The 17,297-nt window shown below is 38.9% G+C and overlaps 1 protein-coding gene across 2 annotated transcripts; it reads right to left on the bottom strand.

The window, feature by feature from the left end:
• Positions 1-1,281: 1,281 nt before the first annotated feature.
• Positions 1,282-15,774, bottom strand: CCT8 (chaperonin containing TCP1 subunit 8). Of its 2 annotated transcripts, XM_053564940.1 has the most exons (16): positions 15,527-15,774; positions 14,030-14,120; positions 12,893-12,972; positions 10,478-10,627; positions 8,628-8,808; positions 8,460-8,521; positions 7,151-7,288; positions 5,889-6,067; positions 5,019-5,085; positions 4,857-4,944; positions 4,658-4,773; positions 4,123-4,194; positions 3,872-4,036; positions 3,175-3,294; positions 1,823-1,930; positions 1,282-1,501 (listed from the first exon to the last, which is right to left on the bottom strand). In XM_053564940.1, the coding sequence occupies exons 1-15, from the start codon at positions 15,584-15,586 to the stop codon at positions 1,835-1,837; spliced, it is 1,665 nt and encodes a 554-aa protein (XP_053420915.1). In that variant the 5' UTR covers positions 15,587-15,774; the 3' UTR covers positions 1,282-1,501; positions 1,823-1,834. The 2 variants fall into 2 exon arrangements, with proteins under 2 accessions (XP_053420915.1, XP_053420916.1); XM_053564941.1 differs by lacking the exon at positions 1,823-1,930 and having other exon boundaries at positions 15,527-15,686.
• Between the last annotated feature and the right edge of the window lie 1,523 nt (positions 15,775-17,297).

The following is a 17,297-nucleotide window of genomic DNA, read 5'->3' as shown; positions in this document are numbered from 1 at the left end:
CCAGTGTTTGAGTTATATACAGTCTAAAGAGGCTTAAGGACACAAAGCCTGTTGTGAGGCTTTGTTTTCTGGAGACAAGTCTTTTTTGCCCTCAGTAGAGTGCATTAGCATCACAGCTCACAGCAACCTCAAACTCTTAGGCTCAAGCGATTCTCTTGCCTCAGCTTCTCAAGAAGCTGAAACTATAGGTGCCCGCCACAATGCCCGGCTATTTTTTTAATAGGCCCGGGCTGGGTTTGAACCCACACGCCCTGGTGCATGTGTCAGTGCCTTACCCAGTGAGCTATGGGTGCTGCTCCCTGTCTGAACTTCCTTTAAGGTTCTCTTCCAGTGAACTCTTCTGACCTTCCATGGCAGAGAGATATCTTAACGTTCCTAACATCTGTTGAGTTTAAGACCCAGCAATATTGCTTCCAAAATTCTTTTGAAATACCAAAAATATACATTTTCAAACAGATTTAAGAATCTTACATAAACATATTTAGTACTGCATCCTATCAATCAGTGTAATTTTAACTTTTTAGAAATGTTTTTTCAACACTCCTTATTGACCTTAGAGAAGTAAGATCTGCTTTATGAAAACTGACTTGTTAAATCTGTATATACAATTAGGAGATATCATTTGTATCATAAACACCTTGTTTGTACTTACTAGAGCATATTTTCCTTTCAACAATCAGTAATTACTATTGAAACAAGTCACCTGAATCAGGATTTCCAGAGCTGTGGAAAACACTCTGGAAAATCTAGGTTAGGTGTCAGCAGACCTTTCCTGTAAAGCAGTGGTTCTCAACCTTCCTAGTGCGACCTAATGCAGTGACCCTTTAATAAATACAGTTCATGTTGCGGTGACCCCCAACCATAAAATAATATTTTCATTGCTACTCCGTAACTGTAATTTTGCTAGTGTTATGAATCATAAGGTAAATATCTGATATGTATGATCTATTTTCATTGTTAGAAAGGGGTCAAGACCCACAGGTTGTGTAAAGGGTCAGAGAGTAGCCTTTTCAGGTTTTGCGGGCCCATCTGGTCTGTGTCAGAACTACTCAGCTGTGCCATCCCCTTATTAGAAAGCAACCTGCAGAGAACATGTAAACTATGAGCATGAGTATGTTCTAGTTTATGTATGTTCCAATACAAAAACATGCAGCAGAGCCTGACCTAAATGGGAAGTAGATCTCTACTGACATAACAACTAGCTAATGTGACTGACGAGGTTGAGACAAACAGGTCATATTTAGATCCCATTAACAATGGTCCCGAGACGATGAGGCTTTAACAGTAACAACGTGTTTATTACAACAGCCAACTGAGGATAAGAACACGGAACACTTCTTAACTTAAGGAGAGTAAGAAAACGCCAGGCAATTTCCACAGCACTACTACAAACAGTCTTCACCTACAGTAAAAATCAAGCCATTCAATCATTTTGGTCATCATCCCAGTCTTTCTTCCCACTTGGAGGCTTGGGCCCACCAGCTGGTTTTGCCATGATGATCTGTGTAACAAAACAAAACCACACAAAAATATGCTTACAACTCAACCTTTAGAATGAAGAAAAAGTATTTTTCTATTAGTCTGAATATTAAGCAATCTTATTTTATAACACTTACGAAACACTATAGCACAAAGTTTGCTAGTTTCCTTGTTAGAAATTATAAAGTCTAGCAGACTTGAGAAAGTTCCTTGCTTTGTGGATAACAACAGCAACAAAATCCACACAGATTAGTGAAGGGCATTCTAAGACATGCACTTCAATAACACAGTAAGTGGAATGTGACTATTTGCATGCAGTAGGTGGTATGCATCAGTCAGGCACCTGATTTGCTATTTATAAATGAGGTTCATCTTGCCAACCATCTTTATCATCCCAGTTTCCTTGTGGTTTAGGAGCTTTAGGTCCACCTGCCAGTTTTGCCATTATAATCTAAAGTAGTTGATACATAAATAAAAAAAGTTCAACACTGAAATTTCCTAGAGCCTGTTACTATTCAAAGAGCAAGAAGTGTTTGTCATGAACAAAAATCGAAGCACCTAGTTTCCTGGTTAACAAGCCTCATACCTGTAATCCCAGCACTCTGGGAGGCTGAGGCTGAGGCAGGTGGGTTGCCTGAGCTCATGAGTTTGAGACTGGCCTAAGTAAGAGAGAGACCCCATCTCTAAAAATATCTGGGTGTTGTGGTGGATGCTATAATCCTAGCACCTTCAAGAGACTGAGGCAAGGCGATCACTTGAGCCCAAGAGTTTGAGGTTGCTGTGAGCCATGAAGCCAGGCACTCTATGGAGGGCAACAAAGTAACACTCTGTCTCCAAAAAAAAAAAAAGACAAGCCTCTTTTAAGTTTCTCTAAAATGTGCTAACCCAGTATTTTCTAAGTTATAACCATCTAACATTTAAAACAAATGTTAAAAAGCAATGGTGGTCAAACCAAATTAGCTGGCTTTAATCAAAATAGAGCTCCGAGCTCTCATATATTCTGAATCTTAGGAATACACTATTTGTTGCCAAATTAATATAAAGAACTTCTGGTATAGAATCAAGGAATTTGGCTTCTGTTTCCAGCAACAGAAATTAATCTTCACTGCCATCTCCAATGGATTACATATCCCCCTCCCCCTCTTCTTTTTGTTAATAGATAGGGTCTTGCTCTGTTGTGTTCTGGCTGGAGTTCAGAGGCATGATCATAGATAGCTCGCAGCCTTAAATTCCTGGGCCCAAACCACCCTCCCACCCCACCCCAACCTCTTAAAGTAGCAGTAGCTAGGTATGTACCACCACACCAGGCTAATTTTTAATTTTTTTGTACAGACAGGGTCTCACTACATTGCCCAGGCTGGTCTCAAACTCCTGGCCTCAAGTTACAGCTAAAAGCCACCACACCATTCATTCCACATCCCCTTTTATAAGCTTCTATAAAGAAATCTAAACCCGAAATTCTTGTAATGACAATTTACTGATTAAGAGTATGTTAAGACTGAATTAAAGTAAAGGCCTAAGCATAATTTCAGAATCTAAGTGCTCACAATTAAAAGAGTCACTTTAACATCTCTAAAGTAAAGATACAAAGGTTTGAATACTTTTGGAACTATGCTGTTTTACTGCTATGAAAATATGCTATTGAACCACATGAAAACCAGCATTTTAAGGATCAAAATTCTACTTTTTGCTCACCTGATCCACTCTAAGTACAGTGACTGCAGCATTAGTAGCTAGTTTGATAGCCCAATATTTTCCCAGGTAAGTATCAAGAATACCAGCTTCCAACATATCCTTTACAGCAGGGACTTCAGCCTGTAAAACAAAATTTTTATCTTTTCATTTGAATTCTTCTATGAGAAAATGTTTATAAGAAAACAAAACCTTGCACAGCTCCTGAAATAGTACAAAGACTATATACAGTACCTTGGCAGTTGTTGGGTCCAGGACCCCTGTGAACACTATCATCTATGGATGCTCAAGTCCCTTATACAAAATGCCTATATGCATCCTCTCATATACTTTGAATAATCTCTAATTGTGATACCTAACGCAATATAACAAGTTGTTACATTTTATTTTTAAAATGTACACTATTTTTAGTTTTCATAAATTGTTCTGATGTGCAGATGGTTGAATGCACACATGTAGAACTTATGGATATGGAGAGCTGACTGTAATTTACACACTATGAACAGAAGGGTATCTATAAAACCAAAGGAAACTAGATTTTCCTTTATCAGACAAGCTATGTAAAAACTAGTTAAAAGAAACTACTTTGCTCATAAATCAGAACACTTTCTCACTGATTTTCCCTTTAAACTTACTGCTTCTATTTTCAGGTTGTATGTTCACAAAATAAAGCAATTTAAGTTCGGTGTTTTTTAAATACCTCAATATCTAATCCAACGTTTTTATTTCCCTCTTGATGTACAGCATAAAGTTTAGAGATTACTTCATTGGCCTTAACTCCAGAGTTTTCTGCTAGTGCTCGTGGAATAACTTCAAATGCCTCCGCAAACTTCTTAATAGCATACTGTTCAAGTCCAGGACATGTCTAAAACAAAAATATTGTTTATTACTGAATTTTTTACTCAAGTAATGAAAAACAAAAATCAATTTATATAGAAAAAGCTGTGCTACCTCTCCATATGACGTGATCTGCTTGGCTAATTCAATTTCCGTTGCTCCACCTCCGGGCACAAGACGTTTATCCTTTAAGTAGACCCCCAAAAAAAGTCACTAGTAAGCAATCTGCAGTTGTCTAATCTTTTCAGCTTCTAGTACTCTACCAGAGTGGAGTTCTTAACCAGGCACTGTTACTTAAAACTCAATTATAAATTTGGTCAGGTAAAATTTTCTTACTATACAGTGTCTGATATATGAAAAGGGAGGGACCAAAGTAAAGAATGGGAATAAGAGCAACAGTGATTTAGCAATTAAAGGTTCATTATAAAAAATCTCTTTACAACAATTTTTTTTAAAAAGTTCTTTGCTACTTCTTGCTTTGCACAATCATTTTAGGGAACTATCATACGGAACAGCAGTGCACATTTAACACATATAAAAAATAAATATCTTGCTTTAAGTCATTCATTCTGGAGTTCTCATGTTTAGGAGTCTGCCCAATGTGTTTTTAAAACCTTACAAAATACTAAAGATTATTGCTAATACCAACCCTTGTGAGAACTTTGAAAGTATTAACACCATCATCTACTGCCCTTTCTATATCATCCATCAGATTGTCTGTAGAGCCTCGAAGCACTATGGTAGAAATGGCACCGTCTTCCTTTTCTGTCAATAAATTAAATAAATTTGATTAAATAAAAGAAAATGAACATACTTATAAACATTTTTTTTAAACCACTACTACATACCATGCTTAAAAACCACCACCTGAGTATCTCCAACTTCTGAGAGGTAAACACTATCACAATGTCCCATTTCTTCAAGGACAGGAGGAGTCTGTAATAAAGTGACTATTGTAATAAAAATTCAAGTAGCTTCAACTATCTTTTAATGTTTTCCAAAACACATACCAATCTAGGAAGAGCTGTAGCACCCACTGTTTTGCATAGTCTTCTGAGATCCCATTTTGAGTTTAGCCTTTGGGGGGGGAAAAAATCCCAAAGACCATTATAGAAATTTTATCGGCTAGCATATAGAGATTAAACAAGAAACTACACACCAGCCCCACACCACATTCTTCTGCCTACAATTTAAGCTCAGAACACACACGGCGTGCACTAAGTACTGAGGCCAGAAGCTGATTCCTGACCCTGGCGAGTGAGCCCAGTAGCACAGCTAGCCAGTAGTGCTGCCCTGTAAGTCTGGGTTGTGTGGCATTATTCTAGAATTGGTATCACGTTAGTATTCCAGGGGTTTATAGTTCTAGAACACCAGAGAAACCCCTACAGAACTGAACAGTATATAGAAAACTTTTGCTTTACTTTATGCAATCAATATGCTGTGAATAGGAATACAGCGCTTTACTCTGGACATTTCACTGGGTGCTATGAATGGGGGTAGGTGGAAATAGGTAGGTAAGCTGTCTAATGTGCCTGTAGGTAAATTCACGGACTAAAAGGCATCTTCCTGACTCCATACCGTAGCTGACACGCAACGTGCTTAGGCTTACATCTGGTCTCTTGAATAAACCATTCCTTTTGCCTGGAATGCTTTTCCTACTTCCTCCTCAAATAACATCTTCTGTTCATTGGTCCTTCGGCTTTAAATTTTTTCAGAGATGTTTCCTGTCTCCCTACACAAAGTCCTCTTGCTATCTTATTTTTACATTTTCCCTTTATTAACAGTTTTCATACTCTATTCATAGTCTAAAAAACCATTTATAATATTGGTCAACAGAATGCAGCTTAAAAGGTGAAACAAAGAATGCAGTTCTCTCTTACCTCACCAACATGATACTGTATTTGTTTGCATAATGAAGAGCCATGTCAGCCACTTTGCCACCTGTTACTACAACATTTGCACCAGTATCAGCAATAGCTCTGACTTGTGCGTCCATGAGATTTTCTTCTCCCTTACTAAAATTCATCAGTTCTTCAGCAGTCTTTATCAGTACTGTTCCCTGGCAAAACAAGCACTCTTTAAAACAATTTCACTACTTCAGGGATCAAAGTCATAGGATAATACAGTAGTTTACTAAAGAAATAATTAAAATGTTAGACAAAAAATACAGGGATGAATATGCCTGTATTATAAAGGAAAATACAAATCTGTATGAAATAGAAACTTGGCTTATTCCTAGCTCTCCCTCTCAAAACAGATGCACTTGCTTTTTTGGTTCTTTGGTGGAAAGCTGGAGAAATACTTTCATTTTAAGTACGTCAGGCAGATGTCCTGGTATTTTGTCTTTGACAAAACTCAACTAGGGTCACCAAAATGATGTTGTGTTCTCAATCTTTTCTTAAGATATGGACTAAACACTCAATAACCTCCAATCCTGTAAAACTTTAAACCATCAATAACTTAGATGAGAATTCTAGAGATGACGTCAGCCACTATTGATCATAAACTCAAACTTCAAATTTTTTTTTCTTTTTTTAGATTTTTTTTTTTTTTTTGGTAGAGACAGAGTCTCACTTTATGGCCCTCGGTAGAGTGCCGTGGCATCACACAGCTCACAGCAACCTCCAACTCCTGGGCATAAGCGATTCTCTTGCCTCAGCCTCCCAAGTAGCTGGGACTATAGGCGCCTGCCACAACACCTGGCTATTTTTTTGTTGCAGTTTGGCCGGGGCCAGGTTTGAACCCACCACCCTCGGTATATGGGGCTGGCACCTTACCGACTGAGCCACAGGTGCCACCCTCAAACTTTAAATTTTCTAACATGTATTTTTAAAAATATACTTATCATCTTCAAATTACATTAGCAAATCTTATTTCAGGACACATTTAAAAAAACTTTTGTGAAGAGTACACAAAATAATCTCTCACTTAACAGAATAGTAAGTTCTCATATATATGAACATATATAGATAAGCATGTAAATAACACACCACCATTTAATATTTCAAGTTTAATCATTTAGTAGTTGGAATCAGATACTCAAATAATATAAATCTTTGTATAAAAATACATAAAAACAAACTCAACCTCTAACATTAAGAGCAACCCCAATTTTTGCTTTTACAGTTTGAAATCTACGTACTTTAGTTTCTGTTATCATTCCATCAAAAGGACAAGAGTACACGGCTATTTTTGCATCTTTGACAGATGTCACATCACCTTCGGTTTCCTTCTTAAACACCATGCCATGCAATACTGAAGATGAATAGATACCAGAGCCCTGAGGAGTGGAACAAGCAAACTATCAGTAACCTCTTGAAAATAACAAGGCTAAGGTGATTCTGCATGTATCAAAAATATGCTTTTCTGAAGTAAAGCAATATACTGAGACGGTGACTCCCCGGGATAAAGGGTGAATTGGAAGGTATAAAGCACACCATTCTGCTTAAGGGAAGAATCACTATGGTAGTAAGTCTCTGTTAGGAAGGAGAGGTCCTTCCGTGTACCAGGAAGAGCCAAACGTATAGAACTGCTCTTAGCCATTCATTCACCAAGTACTTGGTGCTGATGTACCCAGCACAGTTGTCAGTACTAGACACAGAATAGAGAACAAAGCAAAGATTCTGTTCTCACAAGCTTACAATTTAATGAGAAAGCTGGGTAGTAATGAAGGGAGACAGAAAACGCCACACACACATACAAATACCTATAGAGAGAGCACATGTACTTGTGTAAGCTAAAGTCATGTTGAAAATCAGTACACCAAAGAGAAAAACCAAAACCAGTCCAATTACAGGTTTTCATAGACCATGTAATTTTTTATTGAAAATATACGTGAATATTTCAATACTAACATGAAAGTATGACTTTTATTATTGCAAAATAGAACAAATTCTATTCTACTCAAAGTTGCACATTAAGCTTATTCCTATGATTCAGCACAAACAAACTGCGAAATGCAGTTTATACACTATTCTCAACTCAAAAGATGTCATGAAAAATGACTTTACAAGAAGATAATGTATCAACACCCTTTAAAATTTGAATAGGTAGTGGCCAGTCACGGTGGCTCACACCTGTAATCCTAGCATTCTGGGAGGCTGAGGTGTGTGGATAGCTTGAGCTCATGGGTTCAAGACCAGCTTGAGCAAAAAGCAAGACCCTGTCTTACTAAAAATAGAAAAATTGAGGCAAGAGGATTGCTTGAACCCAAGAGTTGGAGGTTGCTGCCAGCTATGATGCCACCGCACTCTACCCAGAGTGACAAAGTGAGACTCTGTCTCAAAAAAAATAAAATAAATAAAAAATTTAAATAGGTAGTAAGTAGTAATAACAACTCAGCAATATCATAAGGGTCCAAATTTTAAGATAAAATTTATGTTTGGATTAACACAATTTGTTTCCCAAAAAATAATTAACAAATGTAAGTTAATGCATTTTTCTAAACTTACCAGAATTTTACAAACCCTGATGTTGTCAACATTAAAATGACCGGAATCAGGAAAAATAGATACTGTTGAGAAACATCAGATATATCAGAGATTTGAAGACAACAGAGAAAACATCTTGTCATGTTAAAAATATACTTCAGAACTTTTCATTTGCTAAAATTTACTTACCACACGCCTGAGCAATAAGCCTGGCCAGAAATGTTTCATTACCATATTGTTTACTCATTATGGAGGTTTGTAGAAGGGATGATACTTCATCAACATCGCGAAGGTTTTTTGCAGAACAACATACTAAATTAGGCAGAATCTCATGAGCTTTTCTGCAGGCTATTTCGTAACCTTCTATGACCTAAAATATAAACAAAAACATTTCTCTAACTTTGACATGACTTAAAGTAGCCTTTTGGTAACCCAATACATATGGTTGTTTTTTTTTCAATATAAAATGACAAATAATATACTGTTTATCTACGGTAATACACATAGCAGAGCCTACTAGCTGTGAGTATAGGCTTTGATAACACCCCAAATTTGAATTCTAGCTCTACCTAACTTACTAGCTGTGAGATCCTGGGAAATTTTTTTCTAATTTTAGTCTCACTTTCCTCATCTAAAATTAAAAAGGGTTTAAAATAAACTCCCTGTTACCCAAACTCAAGTATCCAGCATGCAACCCAGTTAAAAAAAAAAAAAAAAAAAAGTTTAAACTAGATGTGCCACCAGTAAGCAGATGCTTCTTGCCTCACTCCTGCAGCTCCCACGTGTTCTCTGTGTTACTGTGTTATCTGAAGTTAAAAAAATACGGTCATGAAGCTGAAAAGTATACTGATTGCCATTTAACTAAAATTGTACACTGCATTTACAAAGCTGTTTTGTAATACTTAAAAATATGTATTTATTACATAAAATTATGTATACAGTAAGTGAAGTTTCTCTTAATTTGCTTTTAGTGTATTTCAGGCCAGACAGGGTGCCTTAGTGCCTGCAATCCCAGCACTCTGGGAGGCCGAGGCACGTGGATTGCTGGGAGCTCAGGAGTTCCAGACCAGCCTAAGCAAGTGTGAGACCCCGTCTCTAAAAACAGGTAGATGTTGTGGCAGATGCCTGTAGTCTCAGCGACTTGGGAGACTGAAGCAAGAGAATCACTTGACCCTAGGAGTTTAAAATTGTTGTGAGCTATGACACTATTGCACTCTACTAAGGGCAACAAAGTCAGACTGTGTCAAAAAAACAAAAAAATAAGGCTTAGCACAGCAGCTCACACCTGTAATCCTAGCACTCTGGGAAGCTGACGTGGGTGGACTGCCTGAGCCCACAAGTTGGGAGATCAGCCTGAGCCAGAGAAAGAGCCCACCTCTAAAAATACCTGGGCACTTGTTTGGGGGGGGGGGGGTGCCTGCAGTCCCAGCTCCTTCAGTGGCTGAGGCAAGAGAATTACTAGAGCCCAGAAGTCTGAGGTTGCTGTGAGCTATGACATCACACCACTGCACTGGGGGGTAACAAAGTGAGACTCTGTCTCAAAAAAAAGTGTATTTCAATATCAAGTCAATAATATATAAGTTTATGGCATAATATGCAATACAGAATTATGCCTGAGCAAAGTGAGATCCTATCTCTACTAAAAATAGAAAAAAATCAACCAGGTGTGGTGGCACAATCTTATAATCCCAGCTACTCTAGCTTGGGCAACAAAGAGAGACTCTTGTCCCTAAAAAAAAAAAAAGTTAACTCTCAAGCAATGGGAATATTTATCCATAATCTACCAATCTCCTCAAGTGTTGGATAAAGACATTACTACATGTATTTTATTTTAGATATAAGCCTCACTAATAGAGGTCTCGTGAGGATAAAATGATATACTGCATGTGAAGCATATGTACTATAATGCCTGGTGCAGAGTAAACTGCTCAATGAATGTTAGCTACTATTTAAAATCATGATTTTAGTTTAAGTTTTAAGCAGTAGGTATATATACCAGCAAAAATTAAGTAGGAGTATATTATAAAAGGAACATTCACCTCTGACACTGACAGGCCAATTCTCAGAAGTTCTTCAGCTAATTCCAGAAGTGCTCCAGCAAACACCAGAACGAAGTTTGTACCATCTCCAACCTCCTGCTCTTGCATGTGAGAGGCCATTACAATCATCTTTGCAGCAGGGTGCTGTACCTGTTAGAAGAGGTAACACCAAGATAAACATCTGACTCTTAATGCAACATAAAATCATTAATTTCCACTTCTAAATTAATAGAGTCCAACTTCCCTGTGTCTACATAACTCCCATTTTTAAAGTAATTTTTAAATTTTTATTTCTAATTATTACGGGCCTAACAGTTCCATTATCTTTATAGGGTACATGTGATATTTAGATACAGACATACAATGTGAAATCAAATCATTTATCATTTGTGTTAGGCATGTTCCAATTCCACTTTTTTAGTTATTTTAAAGTATACCCTAACTTACCTAACTTACTGTGGATTACAGTCACTTTGCTGTGCCATCAAATATTATTCATTCTATCTAAATATCGTTTTGTACCCATTAACCATCCCCATTTTAACCCCCCCACCCCACCCCTGGCCTCTGGCAACCATCTTTCTACTTTCTGTATCCATGAGATCAACTGTTTTTAACGTTAACTCCCATTTGATCACACTGCTAGAGGTGTACACTACTTAAGGTGTGGTCATTAAGGAAAAAATCCAAGTTCCTATAGGCTTATCAGCATAAATGCATCACTAAATATAAAGCCTCAAAAGTGCATCTTCTTTTACTGCTCCAACATGCAGCACATACAGTTCCATACGTAAGGTTCAGCATATCATTATACGTTCATGAAATTAAAAAACAAAAAAATAATTCCAACCACAAAACCTAGGCATTTTTTAAAAGTCTTCAGGAGAACTAAAATAGACATCACTTTACTTGATCAGAAGTCTCAGTATCTATTTCACAGTATTGTAAGGGCTATCATTTGTGGGTTTTAAGAAAGCGGGAGTGTAAAGTTTTTGTTAAAGTACATAATTTTATGTGGATTTTATTTTTTGGACTTAAAAATTTAGATACTTTATAGAAACAAGCCAACAAATAACAAGTGACAGCAGTGAGAAAACTATATACATCAGTATTGTGACTTTATTATTTTTTTTTTGAGACAGAGTCTCACTATGTCGCCCTGGGTAGAGTGCCATGGTGTCACAGCTCACAGCAACCTCAAACTCTTGGGCTTACGTGATTCTCTTGCCTCAGCCTCCTGAGTAGCTGGGACTACAGGCACCTACCACAACACCCGGCTGTTTTTCAGTTGTAGCTGTCGTTGTTTAGCACCCTGGGCTGGGCTCGAACCCACCACCTTCAGTGTAGGTGACCAGTGCCCTACTCAATGAGTTACAGGTGCCGAGCCTGACTTTATAATTTTTACAATATCCCCATTATAATTTAATAACTCCTGAAAACATTAGAGTGTACAACATTAACATTCATAATGACAAAACCCCCCACAAATATTTTGTGAAGTTAAAATTTAAGATTTGTTCAACAAGTTCTTTTTTTTTTTTGAGACAGAATCTCTAGCTGTCGCCCTGGGTAGAGTGCCCTGGTGTCACAGCTCACAGCAACCGCAAATTCTTGGGCTTAAAAGGTTCTCCCCCCTCAGCCTCCCAAGCAGCTGGGACCACATGTGCCCAGCACAACATCAGGCCATTTTTTGGTTGTAGTTGTCATTGTTGTTTGGGAGGCCCAGGCCAGGCTTGAACCTGCCAGCCTTGGTGTATGTGGCTAGTGCCCTTACTCACTGAGCTACGAGCGCTAAGCCTGTTCAACAAGTTCTTGAAGAATATATTGTTATCTGGGCAACCAGACTTTTTATTTACAGTTTCATTTAAAACACAGGATTAATAAGCTCCAGTTCTTTTAAGGGTTAGCTTCAGGAGAATTTCCTGAGGTTGAACATAATTCTTTAATTACAAGACCACCAGATGAGGAATGGCTCTCCATATGTGTTCTAATGGTATCTGCTCTATAGATCCTGCAACATCAAAAGTGCAACTGAACAAAGTAAGAATTCCATCAACTGATTCTTCTTTTCAGAAAGCCACACAGTTTGATATTTCAAAAACACAGTTTTATATACCATGCTTGTGCATTATAGAATAATTTACTTCACTGTCACTCTTTTAGAATAAGACTATAGTAATCAATTTCATATGATTGTTAGCAAATATACTTTTATCACAAATCAGTAACTTTATTTTTTTGAGTAGCTAAAATGTTCTATCTAAACGACTCTATAATTAGAAAAAAATCTGTATAATAAATTTTCAAGTTGGAAAGAATGCCCCATACTATCCAACCTAAAATATTTCTTTTATGTTAAAATATACGTTAACTTTGATACCAGAACAAGTGGCTCTTTTTAAAAAAGTAACTTACTTCTAGTTCTCTTAGAATAGTTGCTGCATCATTTGTCACAAACAACTTCTCCAGATGGTTGATAACCATTTTGTTCATTCCTCAAAAATAATAGTTAGAAAAGAAAAAAAAAATATTAATTAAATTCTTTCCCAAATACCCGGAAAAATCTAGCAAAAAAATATAAATTGGTGTTTCTTTAAATAGAGTATTTTAAGAACTCAACATACACCATCTATTCCAGTCTATCTCATAGCCATTTGAGCATTCCCTGATGACTTACCCATCTCATTTCTTCTAATTTCCTACAATGACTATTAAAGATGCCAAACCTCACATTTTTGCCAAATTCTATCTTGTTTGCAATACATGTGGGCATGTAGCAAGTGCTCAATAAGCATAATTATGTTAACATGTAAAAAAGACTAAACTAATCTACCTAATGGTATATTTTTATGTTTACTCCATAAATCTGTATCAATTTTAATTAATGGTTGAATGCAAAAGACAGAATATTTTACTGTAAACTATGTCACTTTTTACAAAAGAACTGTTTAGTGTCTGTCACAATGAACATCAGGTACTATCACAACAGTGAAAGGGCTACCATTTTTGTACCCTCTCAACAAGATAAAAATAACATTTTGGTTCGTATTTTTCTAAAGAGATCCCAATTGCTTTTATTTCTAATTATTATGGGTACCTAATAGTTTTTTGCTGCGAAAACTGAAAATTCTCTACTAGTATCACTGAACTATGAATTAACTTTCAAAGCACACCATAAAAATAAAATCCTGGGAACAAATATGAAACAAAAATCTAGTACACAAAATTCTATTACTGTTTATTTAGTATAGTATATAGTATCTTTTTTTTTGTAGAGACAGAGTCTCACTTTATGGCGCTCCGTAGAGTGCCATGGCATCACACAGCTCACAGCAACCTCCAACTCCTGGGCTTAAGCGATTCTCTTGCCTCAGCCTGCCGAGTAGCTGGGACTACAGGCGCCTGCCACAACGCCCAGCTATTTTTTGGTTGCAGTTCAGCCGGGCCGGGTTTGAACCCGCCACCCTCGGTATATGGGGCCGGCGCCTTACCAACTGAGCCACAGGCGCTGCCCTATTACTGTTTATTTTAAAACGTGAATTTAGAAATTACCATTTGGTCCATATGCTGTCCGAGTGGTTTGGGCAAGTTCCTTGCAAGCTTGTATGTTTCTATACACAGCCTCTTCTAATCCTGAAAAATGCTGTTAAAAAAAAAAAACCTTCTAATTAGATAGGACAGTGAAACAAAGATTTTTTTTTCTTTTGAGACAGAGTCTTACTATGTCCCCCGAGGTAGAGTGCCGTGGTGTCACAGCTCACTGCAAACTCAAACTCTTGAGCTTAAGCGATTCTCTTGCCTCAGCCTCCCAAGTAGCTAGGACTATAGGCCCCCGCCACAACACCCAGCTATTTTTCTGCTGCAGTTGTCCTTATTGCTTAGCTGGCCCAGGCTGGGTTCAAACATGCCAGCCTGGGTGCATGTGGCCAACAGCATAACCACTGTGCTATGGATGTTGAGCCAGAAACAAGTATTTTGCTTATCTTACTTCTTTTTTATGAGACAGAGCCTCAAGCTGTTGCCCTGGGTACAGTGCCGTAGCATCACAGCTCACAGCAATCTCCAAGTCCTGGGCTCAAGCCATTCTCCTGCCTCCGCCTCCCAAGTAGCTGGGCCTACAGGTGCTCGCCACAACGCCCGGCTTTTTTTGGTTGCAGCCATCATTGCTGTTTGGCGGGCCCGGGCTGGATTCGAACCCGCCAGCTCAGGTGTATGTGGCTGGCGCCTTAGCCGCTTGAGCCACAGGTGGATGACAAAGAAACAACACAATTTGAATAGCCAAAACACCAAATTTATCGATAGTGTAGTAATCTCTCTTTTTAAACTGTGCTCCTGAAATTATATGAAGAATAGGACATAAAACAAAATACTGTTACTTGGGCCAAGGTATCGCTTATGCTGTGGGTTACCCAAGTCAAAGACATCATCTTTTGGCCCAATCTCCTCAATATAAAGATGAAGAAAAGGGTACGTTTACATCAAGCTAACATTAAAATGAGACTGAGATGTATTTGGCTACAACACACTGCTTCTGAGAACTAAACTGGGAGCCCTGTTTCTCATTACGAAGGAAGCAACCTTGTTCCAATGGTCTGGATCGCTTATTTCTTAACCCTTCCCATCCTGCGAACTCATCTGCCCATCTACGTCGCAGCTCCCAAAGAAGTTTCACTCATTCAACTACACCCTCCCACTACCCTTTCAGGGTGGAGGTACTAATCACGTCCATTTTGCTAACAAAGGAAAAAAATGCACGCATGGCTTTTACGTCTGCCCAGCTAGAAAGTGTAGAACGCGAACTCTACGGTCTCTTCCCTATCCCATCGCTTCTGTCTTTTAGCCTTTCCCTGGGTCAAGAAAGAACGGAAGGACAGACAGACTTGCAGGGCCGAACACCCACCGCCCTCGACAACACCTCCCTTTCTGGAATCTTCCCCCGACCGCTGTGCCAAGGGAGCACGCCAGCGCGTTAGTGCAAGTTCTCCTCTGCTGCGGGCGTTGCGGCCCCACGTCCACTCTCCCACCGCATCCCCTTCTTCCATTCCTTACTTTCGTTCCCTCCTTGAGCATCTGGGCAAAGCCCGGGGCCTTGGGAACGTGAAGTGCCATAGTCAGCCTTCAGGAAGCCGTCCACACACCCGCTCGGAAAACCTCAGAGGAAGCGAGGGACGCCCACAGCCTTCTGGGAACACAGCGTGCTGCTGCCTCACGCTCCTTTTTTTTCCAGCGGGCCCGCCTCTTCCGGTGCCGCCAGTCTGAAGTCTCGCGAGATCGACAGCGACCTCCACAGTCAGAACAGAACCGACGATCCTCGATCGGGTCGATCGACAGACAGACCGCAAGGTCTGTGAGCAGAGAAGTGAGCAGGTGGCCGGGGCGGTTGGGTCTCGTTCCAGACTGTTCTTGCTGCCCAGATTACGGCTATGCGAGGACGTTGATTTCTGCCGTTTTTGACCTGGAAGCCACACTTTCAAGCTTGAGTTCCACGTACTCTTCCAGACCCAATATCAGGGCAGGTGCGCCTTTTCTTCCCGAAGCACAGCACTTGCCCTCACCCCCAAAACCTATTTTTAGGGTGTCAGCTCTGTGTGAGGCAAGTGGAGGTGATAATTAAAGTCATTCCTAAGGGTAGCTGTGTATCGAGCGCTCATATGTGCCAGGTCCTGTGTGACTTGCTTTACGTATGGTCAGTTTTATAAGTTAATATTATCTCCATTTTTTAAAAGGGAAACTGAAGTTCACAAACGGTAAATGATTTGCCCGAAAACACAAAACTAGTGGTAAATGTTAAAGCTAGAATTCCTACCCCGATCAGAGTGGTTGCAAACTACCTGTTCTTACCACTATCTGCAGTCCTCTTTTCTACCGCTTCTTGGAAATATAAATTCCTTTTACTCTCAGAATCTTTTAAAACCTAATCTCTATGTCTTTACCATTAACACCTGGCTGATATAAAAAAATAATTTTCACACTGTGAAAGTGTTCTCTTTGCTGAGAACACAGAAAACACGAAGCAGACCGTTTTGATGCGACATTTGACTTGGGCATGCATAAATCAACGTAAAACGTTTAACTTAGACAAATTTTAAGTGTCCGTCAGGGGGGTCCAGTCTTTCCACATTAGAAGAATAAAAGTTGCTTTGGATCACATATTAAATATACAAACTAATGAAAGCTGATTAGCAAAAAAAATAAAAATAAAAAAGAGGTCTGTGCATACTTTTCAAGATAGCCAACACACCAGATAAGCAAAACAAATTCCTCACAAAATCAGCATGTGGCCCATCCCCCCCTTAAACAATCTCTTGTCAAGTGTATCATCAGGTATCACTTCTCGGCCTTTTGGCTAAGATCAAGTGTGAAGTGTATCATCAGTTACTATTTTTTCTAATAAGCATTAAAAATACATAATTATGAAATTTAAACAACGCTTTTTTGACACCTCAAATAAAATGGTATGTAATCCACCCATTGATAAACAGGGCAATAGAGAAGTGATTAAACTACATGATTAAAGATTTGCAAAAGGTAAAATACTGACACTCTTCGCAATTTTGGAAAGTAGAGGTATTTTTACTTAAAAAATGTGTGTTAAGGCTTGGCGCTTGTAGCTCAAGTGGCTAAGACGCCAGCTCCATACACCAGAGCTAGCGAGTTCCAATCCAGCCTGGGCCTGCCAAACAATTACAACTACAACCAAAAAATAGCTGGGCATTGTGGCAGGTGCCTGTAATCCCAGCTACTTGGGAGGCTGAGGCAAGAGAATCGCTTAAGCCTAGGAGTTGGAGGTTGCTGTGAGCTGTGATTCCCTAGCCCTCTA

This window comes from Nycticebus coucang, chromosome 16 (genome assembly GCF_027406575.1).
Source record: "Nycticebus coucang isolate mNycCou1 chromosome 16, mNycCou1.pri, whole genome shotgun sequence".
Lineage (NCBI taxonomy): Eukaryota > Metazoa > Chordata > Mammalia > Primates > Lorisidae > Nycticebus > Nycticebus coucang.
This window is presented reverse-complemented; position numbering and strand designations above follow the sequence as displayed.